The 21,536-nt window shown below is 34.1% G+C and overlaps 1 protein-coding gene across 4 annotated transcripts in view; it reads left to right on the top strand.

Annotated features, from left to right (window-relative positions):
* Tsp42Ea (Tetraspanin 42Ea) overlaps positions 1-12,452 on the top strand; it is a 38,725-nt gene extending 26,273 nt beyond the window's left edge. For all 4 annotated transcript variants that reach the window (XM_073956661.1, XM_073956664.1, XM_073956663.1 and 1 more), the window contains 4 exons: positions 9,546-9,737; positions 9,852-10,013; positions 10,075-10,269; positions 12,036-12,452. In XM_073956661.1, coding sequence (XP_073812762.1) covers positions 9,546-9,737; positions 9,852-10,013; positions 10,075-10,269; positions 12,036-12,107 — 621 coding nt within the window. In that variant the 3' untranslated portion in view covers positions 12,108-12,452. The remainder of the gene's footprint in view (positions 1-9,545; positions 9,738-9,851; positions 10,014-10,074; positions 10,270-12,035) is intronic.
* The last annotated feature ends 9,084 nt before the right edge of the window (positions 12,453-21,536 follow it).

The raw sequence follows: 21,536 nt of genomic DNA, 5'->3' as shown, positions 1-21,536 counted from the left end.
TGTTTTGATATAGCTCCCATATAGCCTTACCTCCAGATTTTAGGTTTTTTTCATCTATTAGCCACATTTTACAACCAAAACATGGACCCAGGGACTCTATTTTCAATATCTTTATTACTATTGATATAAGAAAGTTTTGAGCCAAATTTTGTCAGCCAACGTCAAGGGGTTCTACAGTTAATGAGTTTTACCCACTTTTGGGTAAATACTCGAAATCGGGGTACCCTTATATGGGGGCTATTAAAAAATGTTGACCTATGTTGACAAGTTTTTGCAAGGGTATTTTCTACATATTGAGAACTCACTATGCCAAACTTCAGCCAATATGATTGTGCAATGAGGCTAATAGGTAAAAATACCTTAAATCGGGAGGTATGGATATATGGGGGCTGTATCAAAACATGGACCCAGGGACTCCATTTCCAATACCTTTATTACTATTGATATAAGAAAGTTTTGAGCCAAATTTTGTCAGCCAACGTCAAGGGGTTCGACAGTTAATGAGTTTATACCCACTACCCACCACCCTTATATGGGGGCTAATAAAAAAAGGGGACCTATGTTGAAAAATTTTTGCAAGGATATTTTCTACATATTGAGAACTCACTGTGCCAAATTTCAGCGACTATGATTGTACAATGAGGCAAATAGACAAAAAATACCTTAAATCGGGAGGTACGGTTATATGGGGCTATATCAAAACATGGACCCAGAGACCCCAAGTTCAGTACCAGAAGTTCTTTTGACATAAGAAAGATTTGAGCCAAATTTTGTCAGCCTACGTCAAATGGTTCGGCAGTTAAAGAGTTTTTACCCAACATTTGGGTAAATACTCGAAATCGGGGTACCCTTATATGGGGGCTACAGGAAAACGTGGACCTATGTTGACAAATTTTAGCAAGGATATTTTCTACATATTGAGAACTCACTGTGCCAAATTTCAGCCAATATGATTATACAATGAGGCTAATAAGTAAAAAATACCTTAAATCGCGAGGTACGGATATATGGGGGCTATATCAAAACATGGACCCAGAGACCCCATGTTCAGTAGCAGAAGTTCCTTTGACATAAGAAAGATTTGAGCCAAATTTTGTCAGCCTACGTCAAATGGTTCGGCAGTTAAAGAGTTTTTACCCAACATTTGGATAAATACTCGAAATCGGGGTACCCTTATATGGGGGCTATTAGAAAATGTGGACCTATGTTGACAAATTTTTGCAAGGATATTTTCTACATATTGAGAACTCACTGTGCCAAATTTCAGCCAATATGATTGTACAATGATGCTAATAAGTAAAAAATACCTTAAATCGGGAGGTACGGATATATTGGGGCTATATCAAAACATGGACCCAGAGACCCCATGTTCAGTACCAGAAGTTCTTTTGACATTAAGAAAGATTTGAGCCAAATTTTGTCAGCCTACGTCAAGTAGTTCGGCAATTAATGAGTTTTTACCCAACACTTGGGTAAATACTCGGGTATTTACCCAAGTATTTACCCACTTGTTTAAAGTATTGTAAAACTATGCAGAAATAGGGTCTAAGATTTTGTATTAGCGATTCAATATAGTAAATACCCAAATAAATACCCACAAATGGGTATTTACCCGGTATTTACCCACCGTGTGGGTATTTACCGGGTAAATACCCGGTAAAAACCATCTCTACTGATCTAAAGCTTTGTTCCTTTATTTTTTTATTGTAAAAGTCAGGGATTCCAATGTGGTGGTTTTCCCGCTACTTGTGGTGGTTTTTGACGTGCAAAAACGACTGCTTTAGCAGGGATTTCAACTGTATAGAGGTAAAATCGCTACAGACCTATGGTACGTATGTGGTATATAGCGATTTTTACCCCAGAACAGTTGGCACCCCTGGTAAAAGTAGCAAAAGAGAGATCTGTCAAAATTGCCCTCACGTAACAAGTTTTGCACAAAAGTAAAGAAACGGAAAAATAGTAGATCTGACAGTAATGCCAAAAAACGAACATGGCTGCCTAAAACAATAACAACAAACAAAACAAATTTCACAGTTTCTTATTTTTTATTTCACTGATTTAATTGTTTTATTAATATTTCTTTTTATTTTGCTTTGACAGCGCGCGCTGTTTTCTTTTTTTCTTTTGCCGTAATTGTCAACAGTTTGACAGATTTTCCATTTCTGAGAAAATTTTATACCGTAATTGTTGTTGTAGAACTAATTTAAATATTCAAATTCTTAAATTAGTCCCGTTCCACACTAGAGCGATATCATTGGAACATTTTGAATAATTAGTTTCGTATCGTTTATGAAAGTACTAGCTCTCTTCTTCTAGGAGAAGTGAAATATGCTAACTGAAGAATATCTATTTTTAAACAAGGTTTAATACCAGTGGGACATTGATGTTTTCTATCATTCAGAATCTGAAATAGGTACCAAGTTATAGCCACTTTAGTACATATACTAAATTCTTCTGCACATGCTACGATCGTGTCGCTGTGGTTATTCTACATCGACATAGCCATGTCCGTCCGTCACTCTGGCGTCAGAACGGAATGAATTTTTCCGTAGAACTTTTGGAAATGAAAATTAGCTATATAGGTCCACGTTTTGGTATAGGCATCAAATAAAGTAGGCGTGCCTTTAATGAATTTTGAAGGTATTATTCCCATTTGAATTGTGTGTAATTTGTTATTTTGTGTTCCCAGAGGCTAACAAACATTTATACCAAAAATTGTTTATATATGTAAGTCCATGTTATGATTTTCGGTGTTTTGAAGACTTTAGCCACTTATCTTACCGAAATGTTTGAAATTTGGCATTTCGTCTTTTTTTAAAGCTCTAAAACTTTCTTCCAGAAATTTGTCCTTATAGGATCCACTTTTTGATATAGTCACCATGGAACGGTGTTCGGTATTTTGAATTTTTATCCACATTATCCCACTGAAATAACCGAAATTTGGTATTTAGTACCGCCAGATTTCGGTATTCTCAAGGTTTTACTCACATAATTCTACAAGTAATGGTATATAGTCCTGGTTGAGGATATACAACATTCCTGCCAAGGCGAATTTAACAAGGTGATCCAAAGGCGAATTCGGGTGAATTCAGGCCGTAGTCTTTATTTGCTGTCAAAATTTTTTGCGCGAAATATCTCCAAAAGGTAGAAGAAAACGGTAAATAATTCTTTGTGAAGCTTAAATAAAGATGTTGTACACAGATATTCTTTACAGAAGCGAAATAATTGTTATTTATTTTTGATTTAAAATATGTTTTTGACAGCAAATGAAGACATCAGTTGGTATTTTTGTATCACCTTCTTTCTTGCACCATGATTCCTGCAGAGAATTGCCGGTATAGGCCACATTTTTTATATAGTCCCAATATTCCATCAGTTGAATGTTGATTTTTTGCATGCGAAATATTAGCATCCATGGGATTATTTATAGCAATTAAATAAAATAAAATATTTGTTGAAAAGATGGTTTGCGGGTTCTCAGATTGGAAGGCACTACGATACCAGTCGATGTGAAGTCTTTTAAATAATTTTTTTACATCAGTTAAATGTTGATTTGTTGCATGCGGAATATTAGAACTCATGAGATTATTTATAGCAATTAAATAAAATAAGATATTTGTTGGGAATTGTCTCAAGATTTTTAAGCATTTGTTATACAAAGAACTCATGCCTGTTTTAGTTTATTATTATACATGTTTAAGAAATTAATTGTAAGGAAATAAATTAATACATATTGTAATATACTTATGTATATTGTTCTATAAATTTCATTTAAAATTTGATAACATTTTTCGTTTTCCAAACATGTAGTTGGCTAACTGTAATAGAGTTACATGTTTAAAAACTATAGTATTTTGTTTGATACCAGTTTACAATAAATGTGCTCAGCGTTCTCCAACTCGAGGTTAACCTCTTTTTTTTGTAGCAATACAAAACTTTAGCAGCTGCTTTTCTTGACAATTGCGGCATTTTTGTATTTTGACAAAAAATGCTTAATTTTTCTCTAACATTCAAATATGGACAGAAGATACGAAACAAGAATAGAATATATAGAATTGATGTTGGTATTTATATTTTAAGCTTAGAGCAGAAGAAGAGAACAACAGAGAAACATTGTCATTCACACATATACTACATATGTACATATACATAAATATATATACATAACAACAATTTGTTTGTTCCACATGGGGGTCAATATGAGATCAACTAATTTAATTGGTCTAAAAATGGATCTTAGAAAGTCATGAAACTGAAAGTTTGATGCATATTTGCGCCAAACTACATACGTGCATACATACATATGTGTATATGGATGTAAGTCCACTTCGTCAATGGTAGTGTAAGGTTCTTGACTTCGGAATCGGAAGTGATGAAAACAAATAAAAAAATATATGTACATACATATAATGTTAATTTGAATTTCAGCTTATTCATTACGCGTTTGGGTTAACAGTATCACAAATTTGTGGACACTGTTGAATGAGAGCAGCTCCCACACTAGCGGTTGGAATGTCCCATTGTCTATTTGTATTGCAAAACCGTTTTGCATAAATTTTAAATTTATTAAATTCGGAACCCCTTACGTCATATTCTGCTTAGTGTCTTTATTAATGGAAAATAATAGAAACAAAAACCAAACACACAACAAACCATTTCTTTATTTTTTAAATGCTATGAAAACAAAGATGATGCCATGAAATATTAATAATACGAGTATATTTGAATTTTTTTTTTCATCGTGAAATATTCTCACGTTCTATCACCCTCTGTCATTTGTTGTTACATTGGAATTTGTGATGTCTACACCCTATTTTAAAAAATTGTCATGTTTTAATGCAGTAGAGAATTTGTAGAATATAAAGTCAAGTAAAAATTACCAAACACTTTAAATCCTCCGGCAAGACAAAATTTGAAAACTTAAAAAATATGCGTACTTGTATAGGGGTTTTTTAAAACGACCTCACTTGTTTTGTGTACACTATATTTTTAAATTTGACATACATTTAGAATAATGCGGTTTGATTTTTTTCAGTGGTCACAAACTTTTTGCCTTACAATTTTTTCTGAAACTAAAGATTTAATATGTTTTGCCGGCTCCCATCTGTGTGTTTACAACTTTCATCCTTAGGCAGACACAAACCTCGACTAAGCGTATAAAGTTCTTTTCATCTTAAATTCTTTCGAATTTATATAAGCACATATTTAATCTATATTAGGGCGATCATAAAAAAATGTTTTTGCAATTCTTACCCCTAAATTTGTTCCATTTGATCCAAAAACCGTATATGTATACGCAATTTTATGGCGATCGATTATGTTAACCCGTGCTAACCGAGCGATCTTTGTTTCCATAGTAATTTGTATGGAAGCCAAAATTCTCTAAAGGCCGCAAATTATGGTACAATCGATGAAAAAACTACACCAGTTCATTGTTGTGGCTAAAACCGAATCCTACAAAAATTTGTGAAAATCGGATCGGATTTTGATATAGCTATATTAAGCCCAAAATAGGCCAAATATGCATATTGGAAGGAGTTCCAAAAATATAGGGTGTCTTTAAAAAATTTCAGGGAGATCATCTTTAAGAAGACTAACTTTTCTCATACAAATTCAGCAAGAAGTCTAGTCAGACCAGTGAGTCTCCAATGAGATGGCTTGTAAATCTTCTAGAAGATCTTCCCAAAGAATATGTAGGATATGAAACCAATATTCCAAAGTGTGTTATACTAGTTTTATGACTTTTTTAAAACCTCTTATCCCTGTATCATAGCGTGATGAGATTACATAAAATCTTTATTATAAAGTGATTCGATAAAAAAGCTTCCGCACAAAAAGCTTTTAAAGTTTTTGACCATTGTTTGAAGTCACTATAAGCAAATATTTAACAGAAAACAAGGTATACGGGCACATGACATAACCGTTGGTTTCTCACTATTTTATCGTCGTATTATTACACATATATAATTTTATATTATATATAACATTATTTCATATATCATAAAAATTAAAAGTGGTTTGTGTGGGACCTTCTTCAATATTTATGTGAAATAAAAGTTAGTTTAGTCCATAATAGTTAAAAGGTCATTCATTCGTGTAACAGGAAATATTTTTTTTTTCATTTCATAGTATTTTTTTCAAAAAAAAAAAAAAAAAAATCAAAGTGGTTTATGCAGAACCTATTTTTATAACAAAATAGAATGAATGTTATTTTAAGCATTGGTAGGCAAAAGTTCATTCATTCTCACAACATGAAATCATTTTTGAGAAAAAATGTCAAGAAGTCTTAACCCTAGTTTTATAAACTATCTATTGACCCAAAAATGTTTCCGTTATGCGTTACGTAATCAACATAGGGATTAAAAGGTTTGTATTGAAATTTGACCCTTTAACTAATTTAAAAATTGCTGATTTTACAAACTTTTGATAAATGTAGAACAAATTATTGTCCGGAGTCGAGCTTTTTTCACAGAGTTCGGCCTGGCCATTTATACGCATTTTTACAGGGCTCATTATCGCTCATTCTTATGACATGACCTAGCCAACCCGTTGTATCTTGGTACATTCGATTTTTTCATTCACGAGCAAATACTCGATCGAATCGAATGTCGTAATTAGGCCCCTAATGTCGATGTGTAGCCGATACAGCTTGTAGTTCATATGACGCCGATATTAACCGTCAACGCATATTGATCCGTAAATCTTTTGAATAATTTTTCTCTCAAACACACCATGAGCTGCCTTATTTGCTTGCGAAAGTTTGTTTTAGTAAGATGACGCGATGTGGCTTTGTTTTTAAACTGCTAATTAAAAAAAAAAAAACAATATCTTGGTAAATACTATTCTTCTTTTTTCACAATTGTTAGTTGTGTTTACGACAGTGTGGAGTTGAAGTCTTTAACTACCCCAAAATTATAGGTACAACCTTCCACAGTCGGTCCGAATTCTATGGACGCATTGCGCGTCGATACCATCAACTTGGTCTTGTCGCCAGATCCACATTAGCAGATCTCCTTCGACCTTCTTAAGGGTATCAGCTGCTTCTTTTACTGATCGATTCTGTCAATGTCGTTGGCATAAGCATGAACATTGGGGTATATTGTGCCCCTACTTTTATACGTTTGAATCTCGTTTAACCTATTACAGCTGAACGTTGAATAGGTCGGAGAGGTTCTTTCCTATTTTAACTGAGGACCGGGTATCAGCTAATGTCGTCTTACAAAGCCGAATTTAGACGAATTAGAGCTGGCAAAAATTGATGATGCTATCGACAATATCGATTATTTAAAAAAAAAATCAATATCGATAGTTACTTTTGTCTATCGAAATTATCGGATTAAGACCCTAACCTAAAATTCATTGAAACAAATAGAAATATTGTGCCTTTTCGGTTTTGTGAATGTGAGAAAGTAATGCTTTGTTCACATTTATGAAATCCACTCGATTTCAACTGTCAATTCCATTGCTTAAACGTCAAATGAAATCCAATGGATTTCAGATGAGTTTTCATTTGACGTATACGCAAAAGAATTGACAGTTGAAATCGAGTGGATTTCGTAAATGTAAACAAAGCATAAGTCCTAGAGTTGAGCAATTGAACTAGTAACCATGGTACAATAAAGTAGAGGTAGGCCAGGTATGAAAATCGCCGAAAAATACAACCCTGCAGCAATGGCTTAAAACGTCAAATGGCATGGTGCAATAATAAAGGCAGATGTATCTGCATAGTTATTCCGTTTTACAAAAAATATAGCATGTAGAACTTCGCAGTTTATGTGTTAAAATTACCAAATAGAGTAAATAATAATAATTACTTTAGCAAGGCTCCGGAATATTGTTGCTAGAAAGTTGTTCCAAAAATAACAAAAGTTGTACCCAAACTTATGACAGTAAAAATGTCATTCTCTTATTTTCTACTTGACAAGTTTTGCTGATTAAACATCGTGATTGATGGCATCCGATTTGCAGATACATTTCAGCTAAAATTTTTACAATGTTTGAAATTTTTCCATTCCCGTACTTTTGGAAAAAAATGTCAATTAATATCAATATTTGTTCTATCGCAAGTATTTATTACTATTAAAAATTAACAATTTAATTTTGCCATGCAAATAAAAATCGTTTGCTCTTGTTTTTAATTTTATATATAGTTTTGCAGCAGAAGTTTTTTGTTTGGAACAATTTATTAGTTATTATTGCATAATGTCAACAACAATAAAAAATGTCAACCCTGCTTTTGACAGAATAGGCCAAAATAAGAAAAAATTGTAATCAGCTGTTAGCTCTGGCCTACCTTATAATTATTCTACCATGCTAGTAACGTCATTAAAACTAACGTTTGATATTACGTATACACAGTTTGGTTATACAAACGACCAGTGTCCATTGACATTGTCGTTCAATATAGAGTTCAGTTGGCACAACCCTAGTAAGTCAGTAAGTCCAATGTCACACGTACAAATTTTTCGGAAAAGTATAATGTATTTTTGTGCATTTTTATTAAATAAAAGCAATTGTTTTTTTCTCCTTTATATTTCTGTGAAGTACTTGTGTAAAATGTCAACAAAAGCATAGACATTTCCGCCATTTTCATTTCCAAATTAATGGTGATGAGTCACTGATGACAAATTAACTATAATATCGATAGCAATCGATATTTTGAAATGCAATTTTGAAAAAATCTAATGTTGGAAACATCGATAGTTTTCCAGCTCTACTTGGAATACCTTATAGCGTATGGGACTGTCGAATGTTGCTTTATAATGAACAAAAGGAAGGTACGTGCTTATCTGCATCTCTCGGGCCAATTGTGGATTTTTAGGCTGACCATAGAATTTGGTCATTCACACAATATCCATAACACTATGTTATAAGCATTAGGGAACAAACTTACGTCTCTATAGTTAGAGTACACATTCTTATCTCCTTTTTTGCGGACGGGACACGTTACGCTCAGGTTTCGCCTCCGGTTTTGAACAGCCAGCCGCGCTGTAATCCATCGGCTCCTCCTTATTATTTTTCAGCCTGTTTATTGCTGTCTTCACCTCATCTTGGCCCGTGGTATCATTGTCAGTATAGGTCCATGTTTTGATATAGCCCGCATAGAAGGGTATATCCCGATTTTTTATTTTGAAGGTTTTAGCCACATTATCTTACTGAAATTGCTCAATTTTGGTATATGGTATTCTTTGGTGCTACCAAGAATTTTTTAGTATACGTCTACGTTTTGATATATTTCCAATAGAACTGTACCGCGCGATTTTCATTGGGGATAGACAACATTCCTTTCAGAGAATTGTCGGTATAGGTCCATGTTTTGATATAGGCCACATAGAACGGTACATCCCGATTTTCGGTATTTTTTGGTGTAGATGCAAGCTTTAATATAGCCCTGATATAAGAGGAATTGCGGGTTCTCAGATTGGAGGATACTATGATACCACTCGATGTGTATGAAGTCTTTTAAAGGATTAGTCTACAGTCACTATAACTTTGTATTCCGGTTAGTTATACTAAACTAATGCTTGTAATTTTTGTATTTCCAGATATGCGGCATTTTATTGATTGTTTTTGGTTCCCTGCTCTTTTCCAATATTCACACAGTGGAGGATTTTGCGGAAGCAGTTAAAACGCAACAGGTGCCTCTAACAATGATCGTTTTGGGTATTGTGATTTTGCTGATATCGTTCTTCGGTTGCTGTGGTGCCATTCGTGAAAGCTATTGCATGTCAATGACAGTAAGTCGGGGTTACCATTATTAAGTCAATCAATCCACTTGTTCGGAGACATTATAATATAATGCCTTAAAATTATATTTTCCGACTAATCTCCCTCTTTCTTTATTCCCATAGTATTCTGTACTTTTGTTTGTATTGATGATTGGTCAATTGGTTTTGGTGACATACATGTGGCTGCAAAAGGATAAATATTTGGTCATTATGGGTGATGTTGTTGAAAAAGCCTGGCAAAATAGGACACGCAAGTCGGACTATATGGATGCCCTTCAAATCAGCGTAAGTAACCTTTGGGTGATTTGTTTTGAATGATATGGTCATGTCTTTTATATACACACAGATGGAGTGCTGTGGCAGAAGTGGACGCGATGATTATCATTTCCAGGGCTACTATCCACCATCTTGCTGTAAAGATGTACGTCAGTGCAACGATTCGACTGCTTTCAAGATTGGCTGCAAGCAAGCCTTTGTCGATTTCTGGGACAAAAATGCTGATATTATAAAATACGCTGGTCTTGTTATAGCAGCTATTGAGGTACATATATGCGTAACTTTTTTTTAATATTCTTCACAGGTTCTAAGTTTTAATTATTAAGACTTATGATTTGTCCGCTAGCAATGTAATGTATTATTGCTAAATTATAATAACGACCTTAGGTAGTAGTGATGAAAAGTAGGGACCAAATCGATTATGTACTTTGTGATGGGCATGCAACGAGTGCGTCGGTCGTGCGATCAACTTGAGCGGAAAAATTCTAACTTTCACTACCATGTTGCTCACTACCAGAGATTCGGAACCGATTGTACGTTGTGAACAAAGAAGGAATAGATGCAATGGTACATCTGGAAGATCCCCAGAACCACACATCATCCGTGTTCCAGTCAACGTCTGAAACCTCAGTGTACATATGTTTGTATTTGTATCGTTTTCTGTGCTGTGCACATCCTGGAATTCTTTTGGTTCGGGATGGAGGAAAATCCAGGACCAGTATGCATGTGTCCACCTTACTCAGGCTTCTGTGAGATTCAATATATGCCGGGAGTGGGTGCAACTCAGGGGTTGCTTTGGACTCGTCCATGTGAGAGACTACAACAGGGAACATGTGGCGGTATGCTATGCTATGTCATTAGAATATGACCCCCCCAGCTGTCCCCCCAAAGTTGAAGCACACGCAGCACTTGGCATCAGCCGTTGCTGTTCCAATTCTTGAAAATGCACACTTTTTGCAATTTAAATACAATGGACTCCGAGGTAGGATCTTGGAAATAGTCGATTTTATGAGTCGGTAAAATATCACGGTCGCGGCAGAAGTCTGTGGAATACAGGCTTATCTCGCTTGAGCCTGGCCGAATGACCCATACAAGCAATGTTGCAGTTAGGTGTGGAACTGCCAAGGTAAAGCTACTTAACGTATAGATCCCGCCGGTAAATAGCTGTATTCTAGTTATTGGCTTATAGACCGCTTTTGGAAGGTCATAACCGTGTGGTCTTGGGGGACTTTACTTCTCATCATGAGTTGTGACATTTGTCATATTTGTTAAAGTGAATCGTACAGACCGTTTTCGCCGTCGCCCGTGGCAATGACCTTTTAGACTTTAATCCTCCCCAGCGTCAGAAGTAGGGAAATACAGAAATGCAGTTGTCAAACATCATCGTGGGTTCCGTAAGCAGCACACAACGACAACAGCTCTGCAGGCCAACTCCACACATATTAGTCGAGGACTCAACCAGAGCAAGAACAGTGATGGTGGCGCTCGACTTATCAAAAGCCTTTCATACTGTCAATCACTACACGCTGTTTGAGGATATAGAGCAGACTACCCTACGGGCAAGTGGCAAACACTTGACGCGATAGGTCGGTGAATTTATCTGAAATCGGGCAGTACCGTTATGTATGTCTATACCAAAACGTGGACCTATGTCCATATTTTTTTTTTTTTTTTTTGAGAAATTGTTAGACCATCGGGAACCCTAAATGCCAAATTTTAGCTAATTCGATCAGAGAATGTAGCTCAAAACTTCAAAATACCTGAAATCGGGAGTACTTTTATAACAGGGATATATCCTAACGTGAACCTATATATAGCATCTTTCCTAAATTTCAGAAATTTCAAATTGGACATTAGTTTTATGACGGGGCTATATCAAAAAGTGGAACATAAGCATCTTTCCTAAATTTCAAATTTCGTCCTATCTCAATTTTTATTATTTTTTTTTTAATTTCATATTAAGATATTTTCGTAAATTTAGTCCTTTGGAAGATACCGATTTCAACTAACATCTTTTTTAAATTCTTACAGTTTGCTGGCTTCATTTTCGCCTGCTGTCTGGCCAATAATATTCGTAACTATAAACGTCGTTCCGGCTATTAAGTAGACGTATTAGCAATACATCAGAACATTAACGAAAGCCAGCTTCAAATCATCAGCTTTATGGCAGTCATAATGAGGCATCTAAAACATCGTATCCGCCCACCATCAGCTTCCCAAATATTGTAACGTAATTTGAATATTACACGAATTTAGGCGTAAATGTCTTAATTTTTTATACGTAATTTAAGTTGTAATATTGTGAAGCGTTATAACATTTAATATTTTTTATGTATGTATTTTACAAATGAATCTCTTTTTATAAAGCTTATCATCGTTGATTGTACTAATTTTAAAGTGTACAAATTAATATTAATAAAAATTATGTATTGTATATTTTTTCATGGACTTAGATAAGTTTATTGTGACATGGACATTTCATGTACAATAGGGGTAAGTATGTAATAAATAAGTAGTATTCCAGGAAATAACAAAGATGTTGTGAATCCCCAACCTTTTATTATAGAAATTCCCAAATCTTCAAAAATACGTACATATATGTATTAGGGTTATGACTTTTTGACCTTTTTTCTGAAATATGATTTCCTGTTCTGCAAATGAATGAACTTTTGCCTATTAATGACTCAATAACTTTTTTTTCATTTACTTAGAAATTAACTTAGAAATTATATTACTGTGAAATAAAAAAAAAACTCAAAAAAGTATTTACTGTTCACGAATGATTGACCTTTTGCCTATTAATAGGTGTGTTTGTTTACTCAAAAATTTCTAAGAATTTGTACAAGTCCAGTAACTTCTTGTAAACGATTAAGGTCTTTTGCATTGAACTGTAGAGTAAACGAACAACATCCATTAACAATTCGTACAAAATTTGAGGAAACGAACACACATAATGACTAAAATAACTTTTATCGTATTTAAATATTAAATAAGATAGCGCACAAACCACTTTTAATTGATATGATATATGAAATAAAATCATATGTATGTATATGATATAAAATGATATACATATATATTAGACTTGTGTCATTCATGAACGAACCGGTTCAAAGGAACGACTCCGTGAAAAGAAGGAACGGATCCGTATCCAGCACATTTTTTTATATCGTTCATTTAGATCCCTGATGGCCAAGACATTGCTGCTTACAAAATTAGCAGCAGAACCATCACCATTCATTTCATTTATTGAGCCTTTCATTTACAAACGTTATAATTAGATAGAGTTGTTATGATATTATAGCATCGTTCCAGAACTAAAAAGTTTTTACACATTTAACACATTTTGAACATTTTTCCCCGAAATGCGTTCCCGTACACCAAAAAAGTTGCAAAATGTTCAGTTCTCTTTGAAAAAAAAGCGCTGAATGGCTCTCTCTTTAGAAACTTTTTACACGACAAATTTGAGCGAGCAAAAATGTGCAACATGTTTGCCGGCTTCCGATTGGCTGAAACGCCGACTTTGACATTTGTTCCAGTTTTTTGACGTTTCTGCAATTTTCCGGTCCCGTACATTTTGGAAAAATGTGTGCGTTGAACTCGTTTTTGACGATTGTCTCTTTTGCACATTTTACCATTAAAAAAGTACTGGAACGGAGCTTATGTAAAACATAAGATTATAATTAGTTTTACAAACTCACGCAATCTGCGTTAGGGCTAGCATCACAAATTTGCACACACAAAACAATCAATGATTCGGTTAGCTACAATCAATGATTCGGTTCATCTCGTTCTTTTAACTCTTCTGGTTCTTTTTGCTTTTTCGTTCATATTCAAAACAATCACCACCACCATTTTTTGTGTCAGCGCTAGCATCACAAATTTGCACACAAAACACAATCAATGAATGATTCAGTTAGCTCCTCTCGTTCATTTCATTCAGTGGCTCATATCGCTTCGTTTGAACGAAAAAGAACCAACGAACGAAGTGAACGACCCGGATCTTTTTGGTGAACGGAATGAAGAAGATCGATCCGCCAACTCTATATATATATATATATATATATGTACAGTTGCGTTTAAAATAATAGAAGTGTTCATACCATGGTAGAATCATTACAAGGTAGGGCATAGCAAACAGCTGATTAAAATTTTTTTCTATTGGTTCGCTTATTCTTTCAAATCAGTATACATAGAATTCAGTCAAAATGAAAATTGTTCTTACAACATTTATTATTTATATTTATTACAACATTGTGATGAAACAAATTCTTGAACATATACAGAAGCTGACTCTGTAAAGAAAACTTAGCCTTCCATTCATTTCTCGCGTTTTTAGTTAATGATCCAAAATATCAAATAAACAGTACAACCTGTTGCATATTCAGTCATGGCAATTCTGACAGAATAAGCAAATACACCCAGGCCTTGTTTTTCACAATTTGTTCGTACCTGACCTACGTCGAAGGTCACACTAGAGTGGTTTCATTGAAACTTTAAGGTATTTATAGATCGAGTTGCCCACTACAGCAACTTTATGATATCACTCTACTGTGGAAGTCGACCTAGGAACCCTTGTTTTCATGAAATTATTTCAATGAAACACTCTAGTGTGACCAAGGACTACCTTCCAAATTATTGTATCATGTGTTCATACAACATGGTTAAACTTCTCCATTTTTGTTTATTTTGTATTTGGTTATCATTGTTGACATCCCTACTGTTAATTCATTAACAGAAATGTGGCAATTTGTTTTAAATTATTTACTGTTTACACCAACATTATAAATCGTTTTAAAATTTTTTGTTCAAAAAATAGGAGTGTGAAAGAAAATGGACAATAAAAATATTTTTAGTTGAGTTTAGGATTAAACTCGTCAATATTTTAGTTGTTAGTAGTAAATTCAATAGATTTGAAGGTTATTTGAAAACAAAAATTCTTAAGAGGTGACCACAAACAGGCTATTGTCCTTGCAGCGATAAATAAATTTACGTTTTTCATTAAAAATACTTCATTTATATTAGTTCTATTATAAATAATAGGCATATTCGTAGGGCAACTTCAAAAGTATTTCTTTAATCTTTGCTTTTTAACAAAGCGTGTAGAAAAATGACTCATATCTGTCAATCATTCCATTTTTCAAATATAAAGAAAATAATTATTCTGCGTGAAGCTAAGATGCTGGGGGTCTCAAAACATTATATAGTCGAGGGATATTCCTTCCTTATAGATACGCTGTTGGTCGATCCTTACATAAAGGTCTAATAGCAACTGGCTAAAACCTGGCTCTAAGATCAAAATACAGAAATTTATGGGGTACCAATAATCATATATTGTTCGAGGTAACAGTCAGAGTGTTAAACAACTCTAATCAATACAGGTTTTGTTTATAAAATCCATGTTAATTTGACCGTTTCCTCGGTGTGTATGGGCACTCATATTACTTTGAACACCGCTGTATATGTAATCATATGATGATCAAATTAGAGAGAAACAAAAGGTTATATCATTTTGGTTATTTCATGTGGCTCTAAAGCTCGTTTCAGTAATATATGAATGCTTACAGTGACTCCAAAAAATTGATAAAACTAAGATTTCATCTAATTTTTGGTAAAAACTCATTAAAATATCATGCAAATATACGAGGTTGTAAACAAGTTATAACCCTAATGTGCATATGTATACATACATACATATTATCTACCTATTTTCTTGATTAGATTAGGGCAGATACACAAATTTTTCAAGTTTATAAGAAATTGATTTAGGAAAACATTCAAATTCAAGTGTTTCAACTGAAGTAGATCGCCGAAATTACTGTTAGTAACTATTGATAGATAAAGAAGTAAAACAGCGTTCGGGCATAACGTTTAATACCCTTCTAAACAAAACTATAATGAAATGCTTCCACGTCAAGAATTATTCCTAGGAGTAGTAGAATACACTATACCAAACATTTATTGACAATGTACCCATGCTAAATTACTGCCAACATACAGTTGATTCGCAGTTAAAGCCTGCAAAATACCTAAAAAGGTACCTATACATGGGGACAACCATAAACATGGGTATCTAAAATTTTTGGTATAGGAGCTTCCTGACTACAAGGAAAACTAAAGTCAAATTAAGCCAATTTTGCCAAAAAAACTTAAAATTCCAGATAACTCAGTCAGAAATTACCTAATAATCAGGCGGTACCATTTTATAGGGTATATACAGCGTTGCCCACAATTTTTGATCGGAAATCGTAAAAAAATCAAATCGTCAATAAAATTTGGAAAATCGTCAACATTTTCCAAAACTAAGTTTGGTCACCATTTAATCCGATTTTTTCGCTGATAGTTATGTCAATTTCTAACACAATCTCACTTAAATACCGCTATAAAAACAGCTTTCACAAGATGAGAGATTCCCCTATGGCGATAACCATAGGGAAATCTCTCATCTTGTTTGCAGCAGTAATGCTGCAAGGTAAAGATGGTTACACATGATCCTTTTTGGACGACAGATTTGTTCAAATATCGCTTGGTTGACAGTGTGACTGTCCATTTGGTTGTTGAGCGGTCCGAAATCAATGAAAATTGTAATTTAAAACTGACCACTTAAAGAGGGCATTAGTAGTAAGTTAAAAAAGCCCATTTTATCTCAAAAACTTTTTAAAGATGATTTCATCTATTGACAATCCTAAACGAAAATTTTTAGCTGATATAATTCGAAGGCGTGGCAAAAACGATCAATATGTCTGTATTCGGCAACACTGGGGCTATACCAAATACAAAGTAGAGTTAGTTGTTAAGCGGACTATACACTATCAATCTTGCTTGTCTAGCCGATGAACCTCACCTATGCGTGTGTGTTTGATAAATGTGTAGCAAAGAATTCAGTCCATCTTCTTATTTCTTCAGAAACACAATTTTCTATTTCCCAAAATTGGATGACAATACATGAATATGAAACCAAAACCAATATGGGTCCATTTTTTCTTGTAGCCCCCATATAGCGGTACCATCCGATTTAAAGTATTTTAAGCATTCTATCTTCATTTTTAGGCCGAATTGGCTGTAATTTGGCATTTGGGATTCCCAATGCTACAGAGACTTCCATAGCAAAAATGTTGGACATAGGTCAAAGTTTTGGTACTGCCTCCATATAGCGATATCACCCGATTTCAGGTATTTTAAGGATTTTATCTTCATTTTCAACCCAAATTGGCTGAAACTTGGCATTTGGAGTTCCCAATGGTACAGACACTTCTCCACCAAAAATTGTGGACATTAGTCCAGGTTTTGGTATAGCCCTTGTATAACGGTAGCATACGATTTCATACATTTTAAAGTTTTTATCTACATTTTCGGCCTAAATTGGCTATAATTTTGTTATGAGGTTCTCAGTGGTCAAAACATTTAATTACTTAAAAGTTAAAAATAAAAAATAATTAAAAAAAAATAAGTTTTAGTATAAATAAAACGCTAACCAATGCATTTAAAACTAGTAAATAATTTTTCATGATGGAATTAAAAATTAATGATGAATTAAAAATTGTGACAATATTAAACGGCAAACGTTTTATTTGAGAGATTCCATCATGAAAAATTATTTTCTAGTTTTAATTTTTTGAATTATTTTTTATTTTTAAAATGCAGAGGAAAGAAGAAGGCTTTGAAAAGATGGCACAGGTTATGTGAATTTATGTAATCCATGTTTATCAGAGATATAGTTCACTACATCAAAGTCTCCAGTTTTTTTTTTAATTTTTTAACTATAATATCAAATAGTGAACCAGTTCAGTACAATAATTCGTTTGCGTATGATTTATTTCATGAAAACAAAGAGATAATATAACTCATTCGCAGTTCGTTCATACAAACGACCGGTGTCCATTGAACTATATTGTGAACTAGGTCGTTCAAACGAACTAGATTTTAACAACTCTAATAGATACATTGCATACATCTTTCTTGCTGTCATAGCAGCAGACTAGTACATACATAGTACACTAATACATCGATTTGCGTAAAAAATAATAGATTTTGTTTCGAATTGCGTTACTGATTCGATTCGCGTTATAAAAACAATATGTGTATGTAGCTTTGAAGAGGATATTCATGACATCTTAATGTCACACGATGAAACAATTAGCAACGATTATTTATTTTCCATTGCCTCGGAACATGCATGAGAGGAAGAATCACCTGCATCTAATAAGCCTACCGCAGAAAAATAGGTATACATGTCCAGGGTTTCGGAGGCGAGGTATTTGTGCCTCGACTCCGACTCCAGACGAGTTTTTTTCACGACTCCGGCTCCGACTCCGACTCCGACTCCGGGTCGACTCCGAGAGTAAAATCCTATACCACTAAAAATGAATAAAATTTGCACAAATTGTTAACTTTTTCCTATATTTTGGCTTATATAGGCTAATGTGTTAGTTTTCCTTACATATTCATTATAAAGGACATTCGTTCGAATACATTCGAACATATCAATGTTGTTTCTGCCGAATCTTACATTGAAAAATAGCAAAGTTAGAACGTTTTTGTCGGTTTTCCTTTTTTGCACGAGTATATTCTGGACGGAATTCTTCCGTGTGAGAAAATCTTTAAGCTTTCAAAATAAGTGAAAATGGAGGAGCAATACAAATCATAAGGACTACATGTAAAAAAATTATAGGCAATTCATGACCAAGTTTCAAACTGGATGTAAGCCAACATTTTAGTGTGCTTAGCCTCAAAAGAAGACCCTCAATAACAGCCATTTTTCTTGATTTTTTTCCGAGAAAACTACGTAACTTTTTGGCAGTTTTGTTTTCTTCATCCGAAAGAGAAAAATATTACGAAGTTTTGAGGCCGTCTACGAAACCCTGTTTTTATTAAAGCATTGTGGGGTGACAATTTTAGCTCGAAAACCAATAAACAAATTGTCATATATTTTTGTGGCCGATTTCGAGAAAACACAGTTTATGCTGCAAACAAAATAAAATAAATTGTTCCAATCCAACGCTCATACTAAGGCAATATTGTTCCGATCGACTTAAAAATTTGACTACCTATTCTGTGATATTTATACATTCTACTTTTTTCTGAAATTTATACACATTTTGAACATTGGTGTGGAAATATTTGAGATATAGTGTGTATTCTACCCAGCACGTAGGCAGATGGAAGTTTTCGAGAACTGAAAAATTAGCTCACGATGAGATTTCGTGCATGAAAATATTCTACAAAAATGTTGCTAGGAAAATTTTATGTAGGGTCGGTCCACTACGACAAGAAATCGATATTGCCATGTTTTCACTTCTTTATCACTTTTACCCGATCCTTTCTCATGAAAACTATGATTATATATTTCATTGAATTTCGTATGTGATTGTGTAGAAAACTCGGACTATATCTGTTCCTGGCGTACAGATCCGGTTATTTGAATGTCTACATCTAAAGCCCTCATCAAGTATATAGAAAGAAAGGTACCTCACTGAAAACATGTCATCTAACAATGATGAAACAATGTCTCCAAACTGAGATATAACGCTATTTTCTCAATGATGGATGGGGGTCAATGAAAAAATTCATTATGTCATAAGTCAGAAATTTCAGCTATGGGATCCTTTGGGATTCTCAATTGGGACTTTCATTCCGAAAAGGAATTTTTCCACCCACATTTTGTGCCACAGGGTATTCAGTAAGATTTCCCATAGAGACCACACAGTCTTTAATAGAAGACAAGGATGACTTCTCATAAAAAACTGGATGAGAATAGCAATAGACCTTTGTGAGAAGAGCAGTAAGACTTCTGACGAAAGAGGTTACAGGTCCAATCTTAATTCGATTGTCATAGACCATTACTTTTGTTTGCAAAAATGTAAAGAATCAATTAGATCAACAAAATAGGGATGAATAGACTACACTTCAGGGGATAGTAAATATCCTGTGAATCGTCCCTTAAATTAGTATAATATACCGTTTGCGTATATGTTTTCTTATACATTTCTTTTAAAATAAAAATGATTTTTAAAAAATTTTTTCTTGTTCCAAATTTTATGTTATACTACGCGTAGTTATCTATGAGTTCATAGATATCCCCCTTATAAGGAAAATTTCATAATTTCAATCCATAGGTAACGTTACCGGGTGAAAACGGCCGTGTTACTTACACCAAGGATTTTGCCTGGTTGATCGTTGCCATTGTGTTAAAAATTGTAAAACACTTACAGTTGCGTGCAAAATAATAGCAGTGGGGAACTGCTATGTACGAAAATTGCAATAATACTGCTATAAATCCTTAAAGGAATTCAATTATCTGCAACAGGCCAATGCTTATAAGGTCCAAACTTCACGGGCTAAAATATTTTACATAAATATGCAACGAATGCTAAGTCTGGAGTTTCCCCCATTGGCTTAACTTCATCACTTTCCTCTTTGCAGAGAAAAATGTTTACAAAACGCACTGACAGCTTGCAAAATTTACTGATCGCTACCAATATCATGATTTCATCCCGGCGAAGGGAATTATCAATTGGCTTTTCAGTTTTTGAAATGATGATTTTTTTAGTGAAAACCTGAACTCTTTAAGCATCGAGTATTCTCATGTTAATGAGAATGATGCTCACTTTTCGGCTTTCCCAAAAAAACACCAGAACAAAATATTTGCAAGCTGACAGCACGATTCAACTAAGAAATCATCGATTTCTGTTAAGTTGAAATAACATCAACACAGTTACCTGTGAGTATGTCGTTGGAATTTTATTTACAAAATTCCGTTTTGCGCGTGCCTTCGCTGTTTTTTGTTTGTTTTGTTTTAGTTGAAGATTCAATCATATGAATGCTAAGTCTGGAGTTTCCCCCATTGGCTTAACTTCATCACTTTCCTCTTTGCAGAGAAAAATGTTTACAAAACGCACTGACAGCTTGCAAAATTTACTGATCGCTACCAATATCATGATTTCATCCCGGCGAAGGGAATTATCAATTGGCTTTTCAGTTTTTGAAATGATGATTTTTTTAGTGAAAACCTGAACTCTTTAAGCATCGAGTATTCTCATGTTAATGAGAATGATGCTCACTTTTCGGCTTTCCCAAAAAAACACCAGAACAAAATATTTGCAAGCTGACAGCACGATTCAACTAAGAAATCATCGATTTCTGTTAAGTTGAAATAACATCAACACAGTTACCTGTGAGTATGTCGTTGGAATTTTATTTACAAAATTCCGTTTTGCGCGTGCCTTCGCTGTTTTTTGTTTGTTTTGTTTTAGTTGAAGATTCAATCATATGAATGCTAAGTCTGGAGTTTCCCCCATTGGCTTAACTTCATCACTTTCCTCTTTGCAGAGAAAAATGTTTACGAAACGCACTGACAGCTTGCAAAATTTACTGATCGCTACCAATATCATGATTTCATCCCGGCGAAGGGAATTATCAATTGGCTTTTCAGTTTTTGAAATGATGATTTTTTTAGTGAAAACCTGAACTCTTTAAGCATCGAGTATTCTCATGTTAATGAGAATGATGCTCACTTTTCGGCTTTCCCAAAAA

Source organism: Musca autumnalis, unplaced genomic scaffold (genome assembly GCF_047663935.1).
Source record: "Musca autumnalis isolate F117 unplaced genomic scaffold, ASM4766393v1 scaffold_5, whole genome shotgun sequence".
NCBI lineage: Eukaryota > Metazoa > Arthropoda > Insecta > Diptera > Muscidae > Musca > Musca autumnalis.
Note: the sequence above shows the minus strand (reverse complement) of the source record. Positions and strands in the feature narration are given on the sequence as shown.